The sequence below is a fragment of the Vitis vinifera genome, chromosome 13, assembly GCF_030704535.1.
Source record: "Vitis vinifera cultivar Pinot Noir 40024 chromosome 13, ASM3070453v1".
NCBI classification, from domain to species: domain Eukaryota; kingdom Viridiplantae; phylum Streptophyta; class Magnoliopsida; order Vitales; family Vitaceae; genus Vitis; species Vitis vinifera.
This window is the reverse complement of record NC_081817.1, coordinates 2,313,402-2,338,902: the sequence shown is the minus strand read 5'-3', so window position 1 is coordinate 2,338,902 and position 25,501 is coordinate 2,313,402. Positions and strand designations below refer to the sequence as shown.

The window sequence follows — 25,501 nt, the reverse complement described above, 5'->3', positions numbered from 1 at the left end:
ATATTTTAATTTTCACTATAAATTTTAAACTAATTATTTTTTAAATATGAATCTTTAAGAATTCTCTATATTGTTACTGTTATTTTTTATTTTATAGATTAAAAATGGAAATAAAGGTATAGAATTAATATTTTAACATGCTTGATTTGTAATTATAAGAACATTGTTAGTATATTTTGCAGATAGTATGAAATTTTCGGGGCCAAGTTACAATTTCATTTTTTGCCGTTTCCTTTTTCGTGTTTCTCACTACCCCTTCCTCTTCTTCTGGTTCGAGAGGTTGAGCCTACTTCGTCCACAACAACGTGAACATATCCCCAGAATGCCCCTTTGCTTCCATTAAATTTTCAAGCTATACCATACGCCCCTAGTCGCCGCAAAATGGTGGAACCAGTGATACTCGACGGCGATCTCGACGGGTCCGAGGAACTCCTCCTCCGGCCAACGCCCAAAAATGGCGACCGCTCGTGGCGGCTGAACTTCGACGGTTTTCAGTTGTCGGAGCACAAGGAGAAAAAGCCGCCTCGTAGCCTCCATGACTGTCTTGGAGTTTTGGGTAATTTGACTGCGCCTGTTGCTTTCCCATTATATTCTGTTTCTGTTTGTTTATTTTTTTGACGTTTTTTCTTTGGTGTCAATCTCAAATGGAAATATTCTGTCCTCGCTGTTGTTTGGTTCTTTCCTGTTGTGGTTATATTGGATCATCTTTCCACGATAGGGGTTTTTTTTTTTGCGGCCTTGCATTTGTGTGAATCAAATCTGTACGAACATGTATAGGATATGCTTTTATTGTAGTTCTTCTTGATTGGGGAAGAAAGGGTTAATGGGTTTAGCCTATTTTAATGTCTTTTTGATTGTTTGGAAGAAATATGGTTAATATCGGAGTATCCTAGAAGTGAAAAATTAGTGAGCTTTCTAGAAATACCTGAAAAGCAGGTAAAGCGAAGGTTCAGAGTGGGTATGAGAGGAATACTTTGTGGAAGAAGGTGGGTATTTGATTATTGGAGTCTGAGTAGCTTCAAGATTGGAAGCTTTTTTGGAATCTGCAATCAAATTGCTGTATAAGTATATGGTCTTGCTTGAAGATTGAGATTTGTAAGTTCTCTTTTGTCTAGAGAAATTCATGCTTTGAGCATCGGTTTGGCTAACTTTTCTTTTACATATCACTTTGCCACCAATATGTGTTGAGAAAAATCAGAGGAATGAAAGAAAGAAAAAACTTTTACTAGGTTCTTAAAGATTTGAAGAAAAGAAAGGAAAAATTGAAGAAGCAGAATTTAATAAGCCTACTAGTTGTGGTATGCTCAATGAGTAAAGATTTTTGTTTTCTCGGATTTAATGAAATTTGGTATCAACTTATATCATCCAAGAAGGGGAGTTGTTTTTGTGAACATGTATGTTTGAACTAAAACAACAGATGCTAGTGTGGAAAAATTTAAACAGCTATGGCCCAAGGATTGAAAACCCTTCCAGGAAGTGTAATTGTATCGATTTCTTACACTGATGAGAACAGCAGGACCATCCCACTCTTCAGGTAGCCTCAATATAACTTATGCTGTTATAGTTATGTCAAATATTTGAAGGGAAACACTACCATTGTAAAACCTGGCTACATTTTTTTTGTTGCGGGATTTCATGTGACCAAAGTGACAATCTAGTTCATGGTTTCTATATCTATGTAAACACAAGAGGAAGGAATTTGACATGTTTTAGTGAATATGCTTATCCACAGAGAAAATGAATCTATAGACACATGTTGATGAATGGGATATTTAAAACTAGTGTGCCAAGAGACTAAACAATGTTCATATCAATTGTTTTGTTTGACAGCTCCTGGTCCAGAAGATGATGTGGCTGAGTATTATCAGCAGCAGGTAGAAATGCTGGAGGGCTTTAATGAAATGGATGCCTTGGCAGAGCATGGATATATTCCTCGAATGACAGAGGTTCATACTTTCCATCGGCCATCACCCTATTCTTTAAAAGTAGTGTGTTCTTGATCTTGTTAAACTCTAAATGCCTCAGACTAAATGGTAATTGTTTGGGTTTGCAGGAGGAAAGGGAAAAGTTGGCTCGAAGTGAGACAACTGCCATTAGAATATCAAATATTGCAAACATGATTCTTTTTGCTGCTAAGGTTTATGCATCCGTCATGAGTGGTTCGTTGGCCATCATTGCCTCTACACTGGACTCACTTCTTGATCTTCTTTCTGGCTTCATTCTGTGGTTTACTGCATTTTCCATGCAAACACCGAACCCATATCAGTACCCCATTGGAAAGAAACGTATGCAGCCATTGGTCAGTAATTCTGCAATTATTCATTATAGTGATCAGATGCATATATCTAAATTCATATAAACCTATGTAGTTCTACATGCAACTTGACAAGTTCACTTAATTGAATGTTTACTTATTTGCACATGTTTCGATCATATTACCTTCCTGGCATTGCATATTCCTCTTAGGTTTTTGAATCTACGGCATTTTAAAGACATTGGAAATTAGATGAGTATGGACACTGATTTTTCCCGTCCCCATCCTTTGCTTATTCGTTAGCCAGGTCTTTATGACTGTTCATCTTTGATTGTTTTTAGCATTCATTCCAAATTTCCTGTAGGATCCTTGTCAGCTCTATTGTTTTTGATTTTTCTTTTTGATAGGTAAATTTTTGTCCTAGACTAACCTAGAACCTCAAACCCTTTCCAACCATTTACCACTTGAGCCAGGCCTCAAGTGCAGGATACTTGTTGGTTGGAACTTGAACAGTGTATACTTAATTCAGTGGATACTTGTTGACTCTGTTGTTACTCTGGATTATGTATACCATGTTCACAAGTTCTAACCAGATGGGAATCTAGCGATCTGAATCTGGTTGCTTGTCAGACACATATTTGTGCTGCAAAAATAGAGCATTTGGTTTCTAGAATCCTGGAAAGTGTCTTTTTCTGGGTTGTGATATTGTTACTGAAGCCTTGAATCACCATTGATGTGCAGGGAATCCTTGTTTTTGCTTCTGTTATGGCAACTCTGGGACTGCAGATAATCTTGGAGTCAGTACGCACACTATCATCTGACGTAAGTGGCTGATCTAATTCAATTATTAGTGTAAGAAGGAACCTTTTTCATAGATGAATTTTACTTTAATTCATTTGTGAACAATGAACTAATGGTTATCAATCTGTCATATAAATAATGTGTCCTTTCCCAGGAAGCTGAATTTGATTTGACCAGAGAGCAAGAGCAATGGGTAATTGGCATTATGCTCTCAGTGACATTGACAAAACTCATTCTTGCTGTCTATTGCCGCGCTTTCACTAACGAGATTGTCAAAGCATACGCCCAGGATCACTTTTTTGATGTTATAACCAACATTATTGGCCTCATTGCTGTACTCCTTGCCAATTATATCAGCGATTGGATGGACCCAGTTGGAGCTATCATTGTAAGTGGAAATTCTTTCCTGCTTTCCCCAAATTCCCAATTTTCCCCTGGGAGTTGAATGTTACTTGCAGATGGTTGTAACTGATCAGAATCAGTTCCAACCTCTTGTATGGTTCAACTAATGGGATTTCTAAAGATAAAAAATTCTTATATATCTTAACTCAGAATTTGAAGAGTTCAGATCAAAAGGCATTGAACACATACAAATTAGGCTTTTATCAAAGGTTGCCATCTGTGTATGATGGGATTCTGGTGAAGGTTTTTCTCCGTTCTGTGGGAATCCCTGGTGCAATAAACTGGCATTATTAGATGATCGTTTAACTCATTTTTCTGTTTTTCTAAACCTACTGACCTTGTTCTTTTAAACTCTGCCATTAGACTGACTGCAAGTATTTGAAAAATACATGAATGGTCTACTTCTTCCTTCAACTCTGCCTTTAAACTGTACACTTACTGATGTAAACTTCTGCTTGCTGCAGCTGGCCTTGTACACCATCCGCACATGGACATTAACTGTGTTAGAAAATGTAAACTCCCTGGTTGGAAGAACAGCTGCACCAGAATATCTGCAGAAACTCACATACCTCTGCTGGAACCACCACAAGGCCATAAGGCACATTGACACAGTCCGAGCCTACACGTTTGGGTCACACTACTTCGTTGAGGTTGACATTGTCCTGCCTGCAAACATGCCACTGCAAGAGGCTCATGACATTGGGGAATCCTTGCAGGTGAAGCTCGAGCTCCTACCTGAGATCGAGCGTGCCTTTGTCCATCTTGATTATGAGTACAGTCACAAGCCCGAGCATGCACAAACATCCTCGTAGCTGGGAAGTCTCCCTGTTTCATTCCTGTCATTTTTCTCACGTTCCCACCCTAAAATTCTTCTGAACGGCCAGCAGAATTAATGGGCGTGGGGACATATGATTAGCAAGGGTCATATGCGAATGCGTCTGTATGTATCGAATATATGCAGAAGATACATTCCACTTGGTGCTGACCAACAGATTAGTACGTTAATGGAGTTGTGTGCTTTACTTTGTGAAACAACGTTTATTGGTTACACAAGGGGAGGGGGGAAATCAGTCGGGTTCAGCCATTTTGTGAGCTAGAGAAGTTTAGATGGGCTGACTCTTAGTGCCGGGTGGGTGGGTAGGTAAGCAGGCGTCTTGTAGTTGTGGCCAGGGTAGGTACGAGGAGTTGGTGATAAGCATGAGCGTCTTGGAATTTCCACTGGGGCGATCATGGGCGTTTTATTTTTTCTGAAAATAGTCATTCTTATTTGCACCACTAAAACATAGTTTGAATTTTTAAAAATTTTAAATTATTTTTGACTTAGGTCAAAAGCATGCTCACGTAGTCACGTGTCATATCTGAGTTGACTTATTTTAATTATCTTTGTGACTTTTAAGTTTTAACTCAGTAACACGTATATGAGTTTTAATATGAGACATCAACACAAATTACCCGAAGAACATGTATATGAGTTTTAATGCGACGCACGAACCCCAAAATATGACATGTATATGAGTTTTAACACGAGACATTAATATACATATACAAGTTTTAGAGTATTTGATAATAATTTTAAAAAATATTTTCTAATCTTTTTAATATTTTGAAATATATGTTTTTTAAAATATTAAAGAGTCTAGGCTCGCTTTGCGAAACATACTTTTAATGAGACACCAACACAAGTTACCTATCTGGTTCTTTGGTAATCCATCGTATTAGTCTATTGTGTCAGCCTATCATGTTGGCCAACTTATTTTGTTCAAATACGATTTTTTTTGTTGGTGTAATTCCCTTTTAATAATTATATAATGATTAGTTTTAATTAGTAAATAAGTAAATCAATTAATATCTTTATGTTTCATGTCTAATGCTAACCATTTTTTTTTTCATATAATTTATTGAAATATTCAATAAAAGTATTATATATATTATTTTATATTTCAACCTAGAAGTTTATTTACTATGATCAATAATAAATTCTAATATGTTTTTTTCTATTTTAAAAACAAAAATTAAAAATTTTATAAATTTTATAATTACAAACTTCATAAAAATAAAAAGAGAATAATTAATTTAAAAAAATAATTCCACTTAATAAAAAAATTTCTGAAATAACAAAATGACTTAAAGAATGAAATTAAATATTAACAAAAGAAGATGGATTCATCAAAATAACCCACCAGAATTGTCGACAGGGAAAAACATGATACGATTAACTCGCGGGGAGCCAACGTTGGATCTCTAACACGGTGGTTGCTAATTCACCAAATAATAGCACCTTTTTCAAAGGGAATCCTGCCAAGGAAGAAAAAGTCTACTCTGGGTGCTGCCTAATTCACCCAGCGGTACAACCTTTTTCAAAAGGAAAGCTTTCTACGAAAAGAAAAAGTAGAGATAAGACTTGCGAGCTGATCCGCTCCCGAGTACTGTCAACCTCACCTTTTTCGAAGCAACGTCGATTAGGAGAAACACTGCATAATTAATTACATAATAGACTCCAACAGTTGAGAAAATGTGAAAATTAAATTTTTTATTTTTTTAAAAATAATTTTTAATGATTAGAAAAAAAAGAAAACAAAACAGGATAATATTAATTTAAATTTTATTAATTTTGTAAATCTCAATAAAATTTAATATAATTTAGTAATTTGGAAAAAAAATACATAATTTTCCAAAAAAATAAAAATATATTTGTGGATCCCGCATTTCGGCTCAATGCGTTTCCCACTCGAATGGCAAACTCGATTTTTTATTTGGAAAATTGATTTTTATTGATTAAGAAAATTGACTTGGAGTCGCCACTTATTTTTGTTTTATTTTTAAAGGGTAAACAAAATAAGAAAGAAAAACCCTAAATGTGACTCCTTATTTTGGAAAATGTGGTCTGTGAAAAACCGGATCGGGTTCGGGGGTCAGGTTACTTATCGGGAAGGTACGGTAAAGACCGTAACACCCCTCTAAGTCCCTAAAGTCGGGTCTCTACTAATAAAATGAAGCTAACATGACAATTGATGAGGAAATCAATGAATACTCAGAGCGAATCATGCACATACGAGAGTCAGAAAAATGCATATAGACTAACTAGAGTGAGAATGAGTGTGTACCTGGGCGACGAACCATCATGCGCTATCAAGAGAGGAGGGTTAGTACACAATTAAAGAATAATCTCATTTATGTCATAAAGCAAAATAAATCAATCATGTATGATAATCAAGTCAATCAAATCTCATATGTCGGGCCCCCACCAAACCCGTTTCATCTTGCCTGAATCAATTCTGTAACTCCATTGTTCAGAATTACGGAGTTTGATTCCTTGCTTATTTCAACACATTTTAAAAAATAGAGGAAATGTGAAAATTGCTTGCCAGAAATAAAAGTGGTAGCAAAACTTTATTAAAAATGTGATTTTGGAACCTAAAGAAAATACTCTAAGGATGAAGAAAAAGGTGGGACGTCGGCTGGACAGAATTTCGAAAGCGAGATATCCGGGGAAGGTTGAATGTCGACGGACAGGATTCCGGATGTGAGATATCCGGAGAAGGTGGAACGTTGGCCGGGTAGAATTCCGAATGTGAGATATCTGGGTGGAATGTTGAATGTTGGCGGGGCAGAATTCCGGGTGTGAGACATCCGGGTGGAGTGGCGGCGGAGAAGAATTTCGGATGTGAGACATCCGGATAAAGTAGAACGTTGACAGGGCAGAATTCCGGATGTGAGACATCCGGATAAGGTAGAACGTTGGCGGGGCAGAATTCCGGATGTGAGACATCTGGGTGGAGTGGCGACGAAAAAGAATTCCGGATGTGAGACATCCGGGTGGAGTGGCGGCGGAGAAGAATTCCGGATGTGAGATATCCGGGTGGAATGGCGGTAGAGATCGTTGGGAAGGCAAATCCGAGGAAAAAAAGGAAGAGAAGAGAAAGGAAAAAAGGGAGAGGGAAAGACTCTGTGAAGGAGAGAGGGATATTTTGAGGGAGAGACTATGGAGAGAAGAGATATTGGAGAAGCTGTATAGAGAGTGAGGGGTGTTTCCATGATCGTTTGAGAAGGATTTTTGAGCAGAGCACCCACGAAATATGAAACAGTGAGTTGGAAGCCTCAAATATTCAGTAGAGAAAGGGATTTCCAGGTATGTTTATCAATCCTCTATATCTTTTATTGATATTTGAATGCTCAGTGATTGTTTGGGGTGGATGTTAAAGGCCACTTGTTTGTTTGTTGGGATATAACCATGTGTTTGTGCTTGCTATTGTGAATATAAATTTGGTTTGCCTCTATTGTGATTATGAAATGCCCGAGAATCATGCCCATGGTAGCTTTTGATATGATTTTCCCACCTGCTCGGAGGATTCACTGATGATTCATGAAGTGAAGTCTCTACAGTTTTATCTATTTATTCGTTTTCTTTGGTGCTCTGTTTTTTTTCCATCTTCCTTTGTTTCTGGCGCCTGTTCATGGAATGGGTTGTTTCTTTGATCCCTGCTTAAAGGAGATCCTAGAAAATCTGGAATAGTTGCCATGGCAGCAAAGCTCACCTCATCAGCATCCCCATACCATCGTTCATCTATCCACCTCTCTCTCTAAATCGTCATACCCATTTCCTCACTCAAGCTTGCAGGAATCAAGCATCCTCCACCACACCCATCTTCCTCTCATTCATTCTCCATCCCACTCCCTCGCTTACATGGAGTCTCACGGGTGCATGTCATCCTTTACTCCTTCACATACCCATTAAAACCACTCACCCAAGCCCCCATATCTATCATTTATGCTACTCATAACCACGTTCTACCTAATCCGGATGCCTCACATCCGGAATTCTTCTCCGCCGACATTCCACCCAGATGTCTCGCATCCGGAATTCTGTCCCGCCAACGTTCTACCTTATCCAGATGTCTCACATCCGGAATTCCTCTCCGCCGCCATTCCACCCGAATGTCTCACATTCGGAATTCTTCTCCGTCGCCACTCCACCCGGATGTCTCACATCCGGAATTCTGCCCCGCCAATGTTCTACCTTATCCGGATGTCTCACATCCGGAATTCATCTCCGCCGCCATTCCACCCGGATGTCTCACATTCGGAATTTTGCCCCGTCAATGTTCTACCTTATCCGGATGTCTCACATTTGAAATTTTTCTCCGCCGCCACTCCACCCGGATGTCTCACACCCGGAATTCTACCCCGCCAACGTTCAACATTCCACCCGGATATCTCACATTCGGAATTCTACCCGGCCGACGTTCCACCTTCTCCGGATATCTCACATCTGGAATCCTGTCCGCCGACGTTCAACCTTCCCCGGATATCTTGCATCCAGAATTCTGTCCAACCGACGTCCCACCTTTTTCTTCATCCTTAGAGCATTTTCTTTAGGTTCCAAAATCACATTTTTAATAAAGCTTTGCTGCCACTTTTATTTCTGGCAAGCAATTTTCACATTTCCTTTGTTTTTTAAAATGTTTTGAAATAAGCAAGGAATCAAACTCCGTAATTCCGAACAATGGAGTTATCGGAATTGATTCAGGCAAGATGAAACGGGCTTTGGTGGGGGCCCGACATATAAGATTTGATTGACTTGATTATCATACATGATTGATTTATTTTGCTCTATGACATGCATGAGATTATTCTTTAATTGTGTATTAACCCTCCTCTCTTGATAGCGCATGATGGTTCGTCGCCCAGGTACGCACTCATTCTCACTCTGGTTAGTCTATATGCATTTTTTTGACTCCCGTATGTGCATGATTCGCTCTGAGTATTCATTGATTTCCTCATCAATTGTCATGTCAGCTTCATTTTATTAGTAGAGACTCGACTTTAGGGACTTAGAGGGGTGCTACGGTCTTTACTGTACCTTCCCGATAAGTAACCTGACCCCCGAACCCAATCCGATTTTTCGCAGACCACATTTTCCAAAATAAAGAGTCACACTTAGGGTTTTTCTTTCTTATTTTGTTTATCCTTTAAAAATAAAACAAAAATAAGTGGCGACTCCAAGTCAATTTTCTTAATCAATAAAAATCAATTTTCCAAATAAAAAATCGAGCTCGCCATTCAAGTGGGAAACACATTGAGCCGAAATGCGGGGTCCACAATATTATTATTTAAGAATTAAACATCTTGAAAAATATATATATTTAAAATTATGTATATAAAAAATAACTAAAAATATGTCAAATTTATTTTTTAAAAATGATATATTTTTTAAAAAATTAGTTTTCTAAAAATAATAAATTTTCAGAATAATTATTAAAAAAATATTTAAGATAAAAAAGTTTGTCAAATGTTATGGTAGAAAATAGTTTTGAAAGATATATTGGTTTTTTCATATTTTATATCATTCTCATCAATTATATAATTTATATGAATCAAAACTTAATTTTTGGGTCCAATTAGATCAAAAACATAATTATCATTTTTTACTTTTAGTTATTAACTTAATGGGAAATAACTGTAATAATTTTTTTTTTTTTTAGGTTATGTTTGGTTTTGAAAAATTAGAAAGAGAAATACAAGAAAAAATAAAAGAAAATAAATAGTGAGATAAAATAAATTTAAATTTTAAAAATTATTTTTATGTATTTTTAAAATTTATTTTCTTTATTTATTTATTATTGCAAGATTAAATAATTTTAAATTAATTTTAATTATATTTAATTTTAAAAAAATTTATAAGAAAAAAAAATAATTTTTTAACAATTTTTTTAGTATTTTCCGAAAAACATAGCTTTGACGTGTTGACCAAATCATTTAATCCCATCCCACCGATGCCTTTGCGCCACATCGGAGTGAACCCGGACGTGATCACGTCCACATACAAATTCATGATGATGAAGACAAAATATTAAAATTTTCTGCAGGGGAGCATGGTGCATAATTAGTATTTTGTAAGGTTGAGTATTAATAGGAAATGGACCCCACGAGACCCGTGCCCGATGTTCCAGCTCATTTATAGAATTCCGGGAACTTCATATCCCCTGAAAATCCACGACTTCACCAATTTTCTCGGGCTGGAATTTGATGCGGTGAGCCAGGGGTGCGCATGGAGATATCGTACGCCTCCTCTAGCTCCCGCAACCTCTCTCGCTACTCCACCTCGACCTCCTCCTCCTCCAATATGCCGAACCGCCCTGTTAGGATTATTCAGCTGCAGCATCCCACGACGACGTCGCTTTCGAGTTCTTCGTCGTCGTCGTCGTCGTGGTGGTCTGTGCTTTCGAGATGGCGGTCCAAGGTCAATGCTATGAGCTTCACTGACTGGACCGACGTTTTAGTCCCTTGCTCCAGATGGATTCGAACCTACCGGTGGAGGGATTACCTCCAGATCGATCTCGCCGCCGGGTTAACCGTGGGCGTCATGCTCGTTCCTCAGGTGCATTTCGGTTCCAATTTTCGTTGCGTGCTCTGTATGGTTGCTGAGAAAATGTGGGAAAGTGAAGGAAATGAGTTTTTTTTTGTTTGTTTCGCGGAAATGTAAAGGAAAGAAGATAGGTTGAATTCAGATTACTTAAGTAAGGAACTTAGTTCTCTATTTTTTCTGGGAGATCAAACGGAGGGCAAGGGATTTTGTTTTTGTTTTCAATTCATTGGTTGTATTTGCTTTTTGCTGAGATGTGTCTTCTAGTTCTGGATGCTGAGAACATGAGACAGTTATTTGGAATGGCTTTTTAGTTGTATTTGAGTCAATCGAGGGCCATCTGATTTAACTTTTGTTTTTCCAAATATGAATAGTTTATCGTCCATACAATTAATTTCCTTCTTTTCCCTCATTTATTGATCTCGAGTCACTCTTTTGTTGAGATATCTTTGATTGCTGAGGACAGGAAAAATATACGTATATCTCAACTTTGATGATAAATTTTCTGTCTTTTTCGTTGTGGGGAAATTAGAATTCGAGTCGATTAGACCAAATTATTGTAGAAATTTTCTTCTTTATGGGTAGCGTAATGATGAAAATTTTGACAGTCATAATTTATTTTCTTTTCATACATCTTCTCCGCACCCAAACAAAGATTTTGGGATTCTGTACTTCTATAATTACATATAATTACACCAGTTTCTCCAATTTATAGTTAGTCTTCTTTTCTATTTTTAATGGAGACGCATGAAATTGTCTGAGAATTGATGAAAGTGGTCATGCTAAGTGTAGTGCAGGGATCAGAATCTGCACATTGGTTTGCTTTGGTTGCATTAAGCACTTATCTGTTGGTGATTGGATTGATTTCTTTTCAGGTTTTAGTTAGTTCTTTTTCATCATTTTGGCCCTTTTCAAATAGTTGAGATTTCTGACTCTATGTTAATTGTAGTGCTGATCACAACTTGCTTTTTAGCTAATTTGATTCAATTGACTTTCCAATTTAAATTATTGACAATTAGGTAAGTTTACTTTCCAATTTTAGTGAGTGATTTGGCATAATTTCTATACACCTTTCTATCATGTATTCTTGTTTATTTTAACTGTCTTTAATCAGGTTGGAATTTCTTGAATTCCTGAAATGACTTTTGTGAATTTTCTTTTCATCAAATAGGATTGGGTATCTAAGGTTAATTTACATAGCGTGATTGTTTACATTGTTGAATAAATATGTTCTGCAGCTGATTGTTTGTTGTGCATGTCCAGGCAATGTCTTATGCAAGGTTAGCTGGGCTTGAACCAATATATGGACTTTGTAAGTTTTTCATGAGAACATTTATTGCTAATCTACATGGTTATATGTATCTTGAGGGGGAAACTGTTATGTATATCCTTGTAATCCTATCACAATGTGAAGTTGAGCATCTGTTGCATTTTGTTTTACTCTTGGAAATGGAGTTTTTACCTTTTGCCCATTCAATTCTTTAATATGTAATTGTTTTGTAGGTCAGATATCTAAAAGGTACTTAAAATTGAGGTGGAATTTTTCAAATTAAATATGTACCCATCTTTTATCATTCTTTTGGAAAGATTTAGAACTAAGATGGGATTCTGCCAATTATTATCTGCACCCATCTTTGATCATTATTCAATACAGGTGGTTTCATCAGCATCCCACTGATGGATGATGGCCCAATTATCTTGTATTATAGCCTTTTCTTCTGACACAATGCAGCTGATGGATGATGACCCAATTAACGGCATTATAGCCTTTTCTATTGACATGATGTGGCTGCTTAACTATTGAATTATCTCTCTGTTTTTGTTTTGTACTTGAGTTACTAGTTTTTTCTTCTTTATTTATACCTCTTTTTCTGAATCATTTCTGCCTCTTTTACACTGGAATTCTTATTTGTCCTTCTTAAGACAGACTCCAGTTTTGTGCCTATATTTGTGTATGCAATATTTGGGTCATCTCGCCAGCTTGCAATCGGTCCTGTAGCATTGGTTTCACTACTGGTCTCTAATGTATTAAGTAAAATTGTTGATTCATCTGATGAACTATACACGGAACTAGCAATACTTTTGGCGCTTATGGTTGGCATAATGGAATGCATAATGGGGCTCCTGAGGTACTTCCACTAATCCTCTCTTCTTCATGGAAAAACTTGCATCATGTAAGGGGTTCTAAAGTTGAGTTTGTTATAATGTCTTTTGAAATTTCTATTTTAAATATATTCAAGGAAATCCTTGCATGATGCAACAGGTTTTGCATGTCAAGTTGCCCCAATGTAATACTCTAACTGAACTTGTAGATGTCATCCTCAGAGGCAGTTTTCTTGAAAATTCAAGTGGATGTTAGCAATGTCCTCATATTTGATTGCGAGCTAAATGACCTCATGTTTTGGTTTAGTCTTCTGTCTTAGTACAACTTTAACCATGATGTGAATATATGGTTATTTATGTTGTTTCTGACACAGTGACACTGCTACTCCATGCCTCATGATTATATAAATTCATGCTTTTGAACTGGGCATACGTATTCATATTTGATTTATATTGCACAAGTTTGCAGAATAAAGACATTAAAGAGTTATACAATGAGGAGTGTGGTACCTATTTATTATATAATGGATTCCCAAACAAAAGTGCTTTACCCTTTAGTTCTTTACTTTTTCTGTTTCCAAGTAGAAATTGTAAACTTTAGAAATCAAAATCAATCAGGTAAAATGTATTCTCAAGAGACACTCATTGTTTTGTTTGTTAAAAAAATATCATTAGAACAAGAAATGGGGATATAATCGGAGGAGATATCCTCTGAAAAGTGAAAGCAGGTGAGAGTGTCCTTTATAGAGAGAGAGAGAGAGGGGGGGGGGGGTTGGCGTGTGGGGGACTGAAGATACTTTTTCCTTTCATACTCCTTTTCCTTTCTTTGTTTCTTTCTTTATTTTTAATATGAAACTATGTTTCTATGTGACTATTCAAGTCTGTGGTCATTTTAAGCAATGAATTTTGGGAAATATTATAAGTGATTATTGTTTATGAACCTGTAGCCAAAAAACAGAGGAGAAAGTTAGCTATAAAGTTGGTCCGGTGAATAGAGGCTTGGGTGGCAGATTTGTGGGACTAGACGGGTGAGAGGGGTTATTGGAACCTTGTTTTTCTAGACATCTAAATTATTGGGAGCTAGATAATGTAGAGCGATTCTTCTCTACACTACAAGGTAAGGTGGTGAATAGAGAGAAGAAGGACATGATGGTGTGGACAAATTTGAGGAATGATGCCTTCTTCGTGAAGTCTCTCTATGTTACCTTGGAGTCAGGGAGTTTAATTCTTTTTTCGGTAAGGGTCATTTGAAATCCATGCGTCCCATCTAAGGCAAGTTTCTTTGTGTGGAAAGCTTGTTGAGGAAAGGTGTTGACTCTTGATCATATTTAGAGAAGAGGGTGGATGTTGGTTAATGGATGCTTCTTATGTAAAGTTGAAGAAGAATCGATTGATCATATTCTTTTCCATTCTTTCAAGACAATCTTTGGCAGTTGCTCTTCTCTTTGTTTGGTGTTCCTTAGTGTTGTCTACTATAGTGATAGAGACTCTTTAAGGGTGGCATGGATCTTTTGTGGGAAAAAGATGAAAGAAGGTTCAGAGAGCTATTCATTTATACATTTTTTGTACAGTTTGGAATGAAAGGAATTGAAGGTTGTTTGAAAGGAGTAGTCTTTCCATGTTTTGAAGAGTATATTCCTTAGTAATCTCTTTTTGTGGGTAAAATTGTACATAGGTGAAGGCTTAATGGCTTCAATTAATTTTGTTGATTGGTTGGGTTATTGTTAAGGAAAGAGTTGTTTTTTGTACTCTAGCTTTGTTTTGTCCTTGGCTCCATTTTTTTGGCGCTTGTTCTATATGCCCTGTGAACCTTCATGCATTGTTCTTTGACGCATATTTATAAAATTATATTATTGCTTATCAAAAATAAGGTTGGCCAGGAAAAAAGCCTGCAGATGAAACTATATTTTTATGTTATCTTTTGAACTCTATGGCCATTTTAAGAAATAAATCTGGAAGAGTGATAATGTATCCTTCAAGTTGGACAAAATGTTATAGTTGATTGTTGTTTATGGACTTTTCATTTAGCATCTAGCTTGTCCTTGTTTCTTTGGAGGAAGATGGAGTTACCTTAGTCATTGATCACTATTTGTACTAGAAATTTGCATATTTTCTATCTTTTAATTATTCTCAAATTTCTGTGATGTCATTTAGAAAGAAAATGATGCACCCTTTTTTCCTTTCTAGGCTTGGATGGCTTATTCGTTTCATCAGTCACTCTGTGATTTCTGGGTTTACGACAGCTTCAGCAATTGTGATTGCCTTATCTCAAGCAAAGTATTTCCTGGGATATGATATAGATCGAACTAGCAAAATTGTGCCTCTGATTAAAAGTATAATAGCTGGAGCAGATGAGGTATGCTTTGCAGGATTAATTTATAGATCCTTCCAATTGTAATTTTCCCATATGTTTTCATTTTCCCGTTCAACTGCATTTGAATTTTCTTCTACTGGTTTAAAAGGTACCATATCAAGGATTTGGTAACCCTATTAGTTTGATGTGAAATCAAAAGTTGATGCCTAGTGTTAAAGTATTTCTATCATTTGAAAATTTTCTATTTTGAGTAACCTTGTTTATTACTTTCCCAAATGCTTGTGCAGATGGTCAATGAGCAGAAGTAGAACCCTTTTGCTAGTATTGCCTTCAGCATTATGTATGGTGATTCATTTAGTTCAAAACAGTACTTGGTCCCTAAGAGATACCAGATCAGTGTATCTGTATTGGATAGGATTTTGTGACACTGTTGTGATTTCTTTTGGGGATTAGAAGATTTTAGAAACCTAAATACATGTGTTAAGACTCTGTTATCCTTGTACTATAATTTGTAATCACCATTGATTCTCAATCCATCCATTTACAGATTGCATATGCAATCATGATGAGAATCTGCTATTAGAAAAAAAAAAGTCTTTTCGAGACATTGATTGAACAAATTAATAAAACATTTGGAACCTGTGAAACATACCTGGTTGTACACCAAACTAATAGAAATCCCTGAGATTTTTAGGTTGCAGAGGTGTTCTGTTATTATCATAAAAAACCTGATGTATTATTATTATTATTGTTATTATTATTCTTATGATAGAAAACCAGAAAACTGAAACCTGATGTATTATTATTACTATTACTATCATGGAAAACCAGAAAACCAGATGTGGAATAACAGACCTTCATCATCATCATAGAAAGCCAGATGTGGAATAAAAAACCTGAGGTGGAGTGGGAAATGAAAAGGGATGTGGAATAAAAAAACTGGGCGTGGATTGGGAAATTAAAAAGGGTTTTTATTACAAGACCAGATGCAGAACAGAAAAGAAAAACAGATTTGGAATGAAGCAAAAGAAAAAAGAAGTGGAATCAAATCCCTCTGACCTTGTTTTCAACCTGAAAAAGTTACAGTTGTGTTAAAAAATAGAATTTTTTACATGGGACTGAGAAGAAAAGGAGTAGAAAATAGAAAGGGATTTTGGTTCTTTATTTAAAATGAGCAAAGTGCAATTTACATGGCAATTAGTTGGTCATGTAGCTTTGTTTGCTTATCATTGCAGATGCTCACCTATGTATTATCGTTATTGGTGTGATTTTTGGCACCTTTGATGTGCTTCCCAGTATTAATGCTTCCTATGTCATTCTATATTGATTGATATCCTTTGATTCTATTCTCTGGAATATGCATTGTAAACTTCTGATTTGATTCTCATGTGTCCAGGTTTAGCATTTCCTTACTGTTCTATATTGCATTTATTTGTAATTGTGAACTGCACTACTTAGATTTGTGTATTTAATTTCCTGTTTAGTGTGTCCTGCCTTGGGGTTTCACTTATTTGCTTTCATTTCTTTAACCACAGGTGGTGTTTTCCTTTTGTAGTTCTCCTGGCCTCCTTTCGTAATGGGATCCATCATTCTTGCAATTCTTCTGGTTATGAAGCACTTGGTATGAGCTCATTGTTTCATTAGTGAATTAAATACTCATGTCTTCTAATAACAATATTTTAGATTTTGGTCATATTTTTTTTCCTGTGCTTAGGGAAAAACAAGGAAATATTTGCGGTTCCTTCGAGCATCAGGTCCCCTCACAGGAGTTGTCTTGGGCACTGTTTTTGTGAAAATATTTCATCCATCTTCAATTTCTGTGGTGAGTATAACATGAATTTGGCTTTCTTTGAACTACTGTTTACTTAATCTAACAATATAGTGATCAAAACGCTCTATCAGATTTTATGCTTCAGAAGAGTTAAACTAAAGATGACAAATTTGATTATTTTCTGTTGGTTGTTTGTCTGCAAGCCATAAATGTTGTATCACAGTTCACATGCAGGAGTTAGCAATTCTAACACCCATGAAGTTCATCGTTGTCCTTACTGCAACTATAAGCAATCCTTTGGTGGTTTTTCAATATGTTATGGGGCAGGGTTCCTCCTGTGGATTTCCAACATGTTAGAAGGCAGTGTTTCTTAGTTTCTATATATATATATATATTTTAAATTTCTTTTATTATTTATTCTTTTAAATTTAAAATTTATTTATTTATTTATTTTATGATATTTTTCTATTAGTAAAGATACAAAAAGGAACAAAAGGAGTATATGGCTTCTTAGTTTTATTTTTTGGGATAATGCTCAACACAAAGACAAGCACACTAGTGCCACATTCGAGGATATGACCATCTACTAGATGATATAGTCTCTAGCTCAAATACTTCTCACTCAAGGGACCATCTTTAGATGCCTAGTTGTGCCTTGGCTTAGAGGATGGTATCCTACACATTCTACAGTCATATGCAGCCTTCCTGTTTGTTATTTGGAACCTTAAGCTCATACGAGCACATATCTTCTTGATGGTTTCCCACCGTACTGTTTTAATCGGAAATCCCTTGTTCATCACTTTCTAGTGGGTTTCCAAGTGTTCTCCTTGTTTTTTCCTTTTTCCCCTTTGGTTTTGGAGCTAAAAAAACTTTCACCACAAGATGAAATTGAATGGAAAAGAAACTTCAATATCTGTCCTGTTCCAAAAAAAAATAATTTTATGAATGTTGAAGGGTTTCAAAGGACAAGAGGAAGATGAAAAGAACTTGGGTTGAGGTAGTGAGAAAAGGCATCACCATTTTTAAATTAATGGAGGACATTGTTTGAAGTAGAGCTGAATGCTTGATGGAAATTCTTGGAGTGGACTGCAAATAGTTGGGGTTTAAGGGTTTTTATCATTATTATCATGTTGTGTTGGAGAAAAGGAATTTTTTACCCCTTCATGTTTCTTTTTCTTTTTGTGTATTAATATTCTTATTGGCCTAAGTTTTTGTTTAACTGGCCATTTTTTTTTGGAATTATAACTGAGTAATACAATTTACCATTTATAACTTATTGACAATGAAAGCTTATAAAAAATTGGTTATTGTTTAGGTTGGAGAAATACCTCAGGGCCTCCCAAAATTTTCTGTTCCTAAAAGTTTTGGGTATGCAAAGGATTTGATTCCGACTGCACTTCTTATTACTGGTGTAGCTATATTGGTAAGGGAAATATGTAGACCACTCTACTTCAAATCTTTCTCTATTGTACTTTGAACTATGGTAATCTATCCAGCAACTTTATTTTTTGGACTCTAGGAATCTGTGGGGATTGCCAAAGCATTGGCAGCGAAGAACGGGTATGAGCTGGATTCGAATCAAGAGGTATGTTTTGTGAAAATGAACTTATAAAAAAGGCATGTTTTGTAAAAATGGAAGTGCATGCCTGGCTATAATAGTTCCTAGAAGATTAATTGCTTTATTTCGTGATACCAAGTTTTTGAACTACAAATTTTCCTAAAAGCTTAAGCTTCTAGGATTTGAGTTTACAGATTATACTCTTTAACACACTTCCTCACATATGACCCCACATCCATAAGTGGAGGGATACATTAACCCATAGCCAAACAACCACAATTATCCTCTTTTGGGATTACACAAAAAATTTGGGAAATAAATATGCAGTGAGGCTCGAACACATGACCTCCCATCTGGATGAGGCTTTGATACCATGTTGAACCACCAATTTTCCTAAAACCTTAAGCTTATAGGATCTGAGTTCACAATGTATATCGTGCTCTTTTAACACTAGTTAAATAGAAATTGCCTGTTATAGAACACGGTCATTTCATATTCTGTCTTCCATACCTGTAGCAAATTGTACCACCTGGATATTTGGCACTTGGCAGTGTGCTGCGTGATTGTGTTTTGGGGAACAGTTGATAAAGTTCTGAAGATCTTTGATTTACATTATTAAATTGTATTGAGTTGTTTACAATACAAATAGCTCTCTCAGATGCTCTCCTTTTTGTCATTCATAACAAGATAAAATCGTCCCTCTCCATGAGGTCTGACCCGATTTTTTTCCACTTTGCTAATACTCCAAAATCCAACTAGCCTTCTATAGGTGCTTAGGTAGGAATTGGATGTTTAACATTTATACTCATTTCAATATAGTGCTTCAACTTTCTTTAGAATGCCATAATGAGTTACCATTGGATAGAACTTCAACTTTCTTTAGAATGTTGTGACTGAATTTGCATGTTTGTTTGCAAAATTGGGGTAAATTTATTGGTTGCCTCATTTAAAACTCACTATTTTTCAAGTTAGAACCTTATTCTAGAAGTTGAGATTTTGTTGAAAATTTTATCTTTGGTCTCTTCACCCTGTTCCTGTTGATTGAAGCATATTCCTCGTTATATCTGCCTGCGTTTTAATGATTTCAATGGTATAGCATGCATTAAATGACAAAGGAGTTGTCAAACTGGACTTGTCAGTGGAATGTATTCTATCACAAGGGTGTGGAGGATTTCTTTATATAATGGCTGTTTTTGCCAATTCACTTTTTTCTTTCTGATAATTATGTAGTTCGATTATCTTGTTCACTTGCTATTTCAGCAAACAGTCTACTCTTTGGGCGATATTGATATTAAAAATGTCTAATGTTTATGTGGAAGTATTAAAGAGTCAAAAAAATGTGGGTGGCTTTTAAATTCTTGCATGTGCTTTATGTGTCATTGGGTGGCATATATCACAGCTATGCATCTCTTGATCTATAAAATAGTAGAAAGACATGAAATTATAATTGCATTGGTCATGATAGGCATATACCAAATCAGTCACTAATTTTTAAATTTAACTGATATATTTATAGTTAAAAGAGAAAACCAAGTTATGGGCTGTGAGATGTAGTATAAGTCTTCTCATTCTTTTGATTAGTAAGCAATCTTACTACATGACATTATCTTAAAGGAACTGCTAATCAGTTAACTTTATTTGTGAACAGTTGTTTGGTCTTGGTGTTGCCAATATCTGTGGTTCATTCTTTTCAGCATACCCCACGACAGGTGAGATTTATTTGAGGTTTGCTGAGCTGCAAATTGAGGTTCATCAGTCATACCTGTAGTGGAGATTAACACAAAGCATTAATTTAATCCTTCAGGATCTAGTGTTTCATGGAAATTTTTATAACCAAGATATGCTTTTGAAAGGTAGCTTCTTTTATTTATTTTTGAATATTATGCAGGCTCCTTTTCTAGGTCGGCTGTAAATCATGAAAGCGGAGCAAAAACTGGATTATCTGGAATTGTTACAGGAATCATAATAGGCTGTGCTCTTTTGTTTCTGACTCCATTATTTACAGATATACCCCAGGTCTCTTTCTATGTTGAGGCATTTGTTTTCTTGTAGAAATTTACATGAATCCAGGATGATGTTAGAGTCCTGGTTTGATAGCATAGCAAATACTACCATTTCCACTTGTCCTATGAATTTCAACTTCCAACACCTTTTCTTGCGCAAAATATGATCTGATCATTACTTTGAGATCCATGGCCTAAGAAGTTGGTAAATCTAGGTCACTGGATGTGGTAACATTGCAGCTATCATTTGGTTTTTCCTTTATTGAGTTTTCCAGTTCTTAAAATTTTTGAAGTGAATTTATTTGTGATGTTCACTATGGGTCTATGGTTTCTGAAACCTTTGCAGTGTGCTCTGGCTGCCATCGTGGTCTCAGCTGTAATGGGTTTGGTGAGTTTACTAAAATTTCAGATTAAGGAGTTCTAGATTTTATTTGCATCTTTAGCTTTGCATGTTGTCTGACCAATTGATTGACTGTCATACAAAGTACATGAGATAACTTTTGAGTTGCACATATTTATATGGCCATTGACTTATGAAACCCACTTTTGAGGCTGCTTTTTGTAGGTTTTATATTTCATCACTTCTCTGAAGATCAATTTTTTTAGTTTGGTTGAGTTCTTAAACCTTTTTACTGTGAGAGGAAGTGCACAGCAGTCTTATGCTTAAATAAAATTGTCTTGCTGAACAGAATTACAAGCTTGTACTTAGAAAGAAACTGCTACTTCTTGACTGCATGGAATGTCGTGATAATTTTTGGATTTTCTTTAAGCACCTATGACCAGTTTTAACCTTTTAAATTTCTCTGCTTTAAACAGCTGATTAAGCGTTTGATTGAAATTTATTGTGTAGCACAAAATAACCTTGTTTAGTGGGTGGAGAATTTGTTCCTTGAAGAAGTCATATTCATGAATATTATATATATTATTCTTCCTGATCATTCATTTACTGATATTCTTGTTGAGAAGTGGAAACTGCTATTGATCAGTGAGGAAAGGCAATTACCATGTAATTAGATGGATCGTGCTCTAAAACGAGAGCTTCAAAAGAGTCATTTTAGTGATTGTTATTTCAGCAATGAAGCTCTTACTTCATTATTTTCAAAATTTTTAGATACTGCTGTGTCAGTAATAAAATCTGTTACCCACCATTATTTTCATATATAGAGTAACTTACTTGGGTTGATCCATAAGAGTGAGTTTCATTGGTTTGGCGATGTTCAATCTCTTTGTTATGTTTATAATTTCAGGTGGATTATGATGAAGCTATTTTTTTATGGCGTGTAGATAAGAAAGATTTTCTTCTTTGGACCCTTACCAGCACTATGACATTGTTCCTTGGTATTGAGATTGGTGTCCTTGTTGGGGTAAGAACTTAAAGCAGTTTATGCTAATGCCTACTATAAGATTGATCATTATCCAACACATGTGAAATTTTCATGAGTTATTATTCAGATATCCCTTTGAACATTCATGCCCAAACACATTCTCAGTTGTAATATTTCAAGTTTACTATGATGTTTAATGTATCAAATTTGTTGTGTTAAGCCAAATGGGGTCATAGCTTATTCATTTTTCCTGATCTGTTTGAAAATTTGAGGATGGTTGGAAAGAGTGGAAAGGATAAACAAATGAATCCAAATTCCTCACTGTTTCTGAGAAACAATCATAGTCTAGAAGATGTTCCTTTTGTCTTTCGAAGGTGTGTTGTCTATTGAGTTTAGGAAGTTTTTCATTGGTAGGATTATGAAAGTTTCCTCGAGTTAGAGAGTTTCACAGACATTCGAAGAACAGCCAAAAAATAAGACCTCTGTGAATTTCTCACTCCTTTAGTGATTAGACTTAATTAATTTCTCTTTGAGGTGAAACTTCTTGTAGGCCTTAGAGAGATTCTAACGTTCATCTTCAATTAACAGTGCTGTGCACAACTTATCAACAAAACCAGCCTTTCCCTAGACTTAGTTTATCTCTAAAACCTTTTTTGGATGATAAACCATAGCCCAACATTTGTATACTACTGCTAACTCTGAAGTGCCTAAATCTCCTCACCTCTAATTCCACCACACAAGCCACATAAAACTAGTCTTTCCAGTCCTAATTCCACACATAGTTCTACTTTCTCCTCCATAATTTCTATAACTAAATCCACGTCCCACCGTTATGTGATTCTATCCTTTGGAAGTGACTACTTTAAAGTGTGTCTAGCTTCTTCTTTTTCTCCGTTCCACACTTCATCAAGGGATATAAGGTATTATACTCTCTCTCCCCTCTTCTCTCTCTCTCATTGATCTGTTGTAGGATATCCTTTGTATTTTCTTTCATTTTTTTAAATGGTCAATAATGGAACACTTCTAACTTCAGTGTCTAAATTTTAGCATGTTACATACATTTAGACTGACTTTTGTATATTATTGTCGAAGCTCAGTGCCTCGCATATTCGATAGTACATTAATGTCTACTGTTGGATAGCATGATAACACCTCCGTAACATGATATAGCTTATCGTATTGACTCTGAAAAATTTTGAAATTGTAGGTTGGTGCTTCGCTTGCTTTTGTCATCCATGAGTCAGCAAATCCTCGTCTTGGTGAGTGAGACTCATTATGTCAAAATGTTTATGCTATTACTTGTGTTAAAACAGTTTTGCTTCCTGCACTTTATTACTTAAAACATTTTATGCGTATTGCTTGTTATGTTGTTTCTACTTCTAATGTTTCTAATTATCTGGCCTATTAGTAATTTTTATTTTTTGTTTGATCACTGTCATCATCATCATCTTCATATTATCATCCTTGTCCAAGCCTTGTCCCAAATGTTTAGCGTTAGTTGTAGTTATCCTGTTTCACCCCTGTGGAGAGTAATTTCTTTGGTTACATTGTGAAACTTGAATTCTAATATCATTCATTTCCTTTTTCTGGCTTTCTTTGTCCTCTTGGTGCCTTCAATGTAACTTGGGATTTTCTTTAGGGTGGCATCTCAGGTTTAGAGCACACTTCTCTGAACTTAAGACCATCAGATTTAGCAAATATTTGTCTCTAGGCCCAACACAGTGACACAACACTTGATTATTAACTTTTGGAACTCTAGGCTAAGAGCTTGATATTGGTGGAGTTTCTTTATGTAATAATATATGGCTTACTGTTTCATTATTTTGGCATTTGATTTCTCCTCACTCTGATTGTTCTGCAATCTGTTCATTACTCCAGCTTTCTTGGGGCGTCTTCCAGGCACCACTGTTTATAGAAACATTCAGCAATATCCAGAAGCATATACATACCATGGGATTGTGATTGTTCGGATTGATGCACCCATTTATTTTGCAAATATAAGTCACATAAAAGAAAGGTGAAAAGATGTGCTTCCTTACATTGCTATTTTCCAGGCACCTGATGTTTTCTTATTGCACTGTATGATTTTTCTAATATCGGTTATAGTTCATAATTCCCTAATTAAAAAATAACTTTTAAATTATTGAGCTGTTCTCTGCCAGGCTACAGGAATATGAAATGAAAAATGACGGATCTACAAGACGTGGACCAGAAGTTGAAAGTGTTTATTTTGTGATTCTAGAGATGTCACGTAAGTATTCTCTCGGAAGGTCTTTTAGTATCAGGGCTTCACATTAGGTCCTCAATACGGTTTGCTAGTTGAAGACATGTAATATGGTTTTCTAGATGTGCTCATTATCTTCTTGGATGATCTCTGAGGTTAGAAATATTTATTGTATCCATGTAGAGTCTCCTTAGTTCATAAAAATAACATTCTGATGGCAGTTGAGTCCCTCTCCTTTGTTAAGTGTTTTTTCTCCTTTCCTTTTGTTGCAGCTGTTACATATGTAGACTCCAGTGCCGTTCAAGCTTTGAAGGACTTGTATCACGAGTACAAATCACGGGATATCCAGGTTGAAAGCCCATTCAACGCAGTGTGCAATTCAAATATTTTACGGTCTATTTAAATCACTGAAGATCATAACTATAATGTACTTTCCCACCTTTTGTGTCACTTTGTAGATTGCCATTTCCAATCCAAACCGTGAAGTTCTGCTGACCCTAGCAAAGGCCAATTTGGTGGAGCTGATTGGTAAGGAGTGGTACTTTGTAAGGGTGCATGACGCTGTTCAAGTTTGCCTTCAACATGTGCAAAGCATAAATGAAGGAGCTAAGACAGCAGAGCCACTAGAGGAGGATAAACCGAGCCTCTTCCAGCGGTTGCTTAAACAGAGACGGGAGGACTTCTCAAAGGCCGAATTGGAGTCCGGAGATCAAGCTCCTTCGACTCCCGCTGATTCAGATTCGCAATTGGAGCCATTGTTGTCTCGCAAGTCTTGAAAATTGTTGCTTTCCTGCAAGTTTGTGATGGCAATGCCTTTTAAAGAAGTGATTATATCTGAAATTATATACACATTTTTGCCTGATTGTTTCAGTGTAACTAGGCTCCTTACAGTGAGCATGTAATAAACTTCATGATTATAGTGCTATTCTTGTATTTAAGGTTGAAATTACACCTTTGCCTTAGTTTATTGGTCTCTGTTGCTGTAACAATCAACTGGTTTGGACCAAGGATAAAAATATCATAATTTTTATCCAAGAAATTTGAAAAAAATAAAATATCAGTAAAATATAAATTAATTAAAATTTATATAAATATTTAAAAAAACATTAAAAATGGAAAAAATAATTGAAATTTTATCCAAAAATCAATAAAATTATAAATTTTATTACATTTTGATAAAAAGTTAAATCATTGAAAAATTTTGATGACCTAAAATATCCATTTTGTTTCAGTGTAATGGATGTACAAATCTTTTGGGTGTGACCTTGTCAGAAGAGGAATAGAACTTCTTTCTGAGCAGAATACAATAATATCCTGGCCAAAGTTTGACAATTAGGAAAACGTGTTCTCTAATTTGTGAGCTCCAACGTTTGATAATTACGA

At 35.8% G+C, this 25,501-nt stretch overlaps 2 protein-coding genes across 6 annotated transcripts; both read left to right on the top strand.

Moving 5' to 3' along the window:
• Nucleotides 1–198: 198 nt before the first annotated feature.
• On the top strand, nucleotides 199–4,492 carry LOC100256956 (metal tolerance protein 11). Of its 3 annotated transcripts, none has more exons than XM_002282472.4 (6): nucleotides 199–556; nucleotides 1,831–1,946; nucleotides 2,054–2,299; nucleotides 2,996–3,076; nucleotides 3,210–3,443; nucleotides 3,922–4,492. In XM_002282472.4, the coding sequence occupies exons 1-6, from the start codon at nucleotides 382–384 to the stop codon at nucleotides 4,267–4,269; spliced, it is 1,200 nt and encodes a 399-aa protein (XP_002282508.1). In that variant the 5' UTR covers nucleotides 199–381; the 3' UTR covers nucleotides 4,270–4,492. The 3 variants fall into 3 exon arrangements, with proteins under 3 accessions (XP_002282508.1, XP_010658638.1, XP_010658639.1); XM_010660336.2 differs by having other exon boundaries at nucleotides 383–1,534; XM_010660337.3 differs by lacking the exon at nucleotides 199–556 and adding an exon at nucleotides 679–1,095.
• Nucleotides 4,493–10,329: 5,837 nt separating this feature from the next.
• On the top strand, nucleotides 10,330–25,080 carry LOC100262061 (probable sulfate transporter 4.2). Of its 3 annotated transcripts, none has more exons than XM_002282455.5 (17): nucleotides 10,330–10,835; nucleotides 12,084–12,132; nucleotides 12,748–12,949; nucleotides 15,111–15,279; nucleotides 16,793–16,858; nucleotides 16,952–17,059; nucleotides 18,324–18,431; nucleotides 18,528–18,593; nucleotides 20,215–20,275; nucleotides 20,455–20,582; nucleotides 20,916–20,957; nucleotides 21,817–21,933; nucleotides 23,102–23,153; nucleotides 23,773–23,911; nucleotides 24,057–24,145; nucleotides 24,391–24,467; nucleotides 24,577–25,080. In XM_002282455.5, exons 1-17 carry the CDS (start codon nucleotides 10,506–10,508, stop codon nucleotides 24,892–24,894), a joined length of 2,121 nt encoding a protein of 706 aa, XP_002282491.2. In that variant the 5' UTR covers nucleotides 10,330–10,505; the 3' UTR covers nucleotides 24,895–25,080. The 3 variants fall into 3 exon arrangements, with proteins under 3 accessions (XP_002282491.2, XP_019080100.1, XP_010658640.1); XM_019224555.2 differs by having other exon boundaries at nucleotides 10,331–11,695; XM_010660338.3 differs by having other exon boundaries at nucleotides 10,771–10,835; nucleotides 12,744–12,949.
• Nucleotides 25,081–25,501: the final 421 nt, after the last annotated feature.

Excerpts from the sequence above, each read along its gene's own strand:
- LOC100256956 (XM_002282472.4), top strand. The coding sequence starts at position 382 with ATGGTGGAACCAGTGATACTCGACGGCGATCTCGACGGGTCCGAGGAA. Across the intron at positions 1,947-2,053 it reads ATATTCCTCGAATGACAGAG|GAGGAAAGGGAAAAGTTGGC; the intron begins GTTCATACTTTC and ends TTGGGTTTGCAG. Across the intron at positions 3,444-3,921 it reads ACCCAGTTGGAGCTATCATT|CTGGCCTTGTACACCATCCG; the intron begins GTAAGTGGAAAT and ends TGCTTGCTGCAG.
- LOC100262061 (XM_002282455.5), top strand. The coding sequence starts at position 10,506 with ATGGAGATATCGTACGCCTCCTCTAGCTCCCGCAACCTCTCTCGCTAC. Across the intron at positions 10,836-12,083 it reads GCGTCATGCTCGTTCCTCAG|GCAATGTCTTATGCAAGGTT; the intron begins GTGCATTTCGGT and ends GTGCATGTCCAG. Across the intron at positions 12,950-15,110 it reads TGCATAATGGGGCTCCTGAG|GCTTGGATGGCTTATTCGTT; the intron begins GTACTTCCACTA and ends TTTCCTTTCTAG.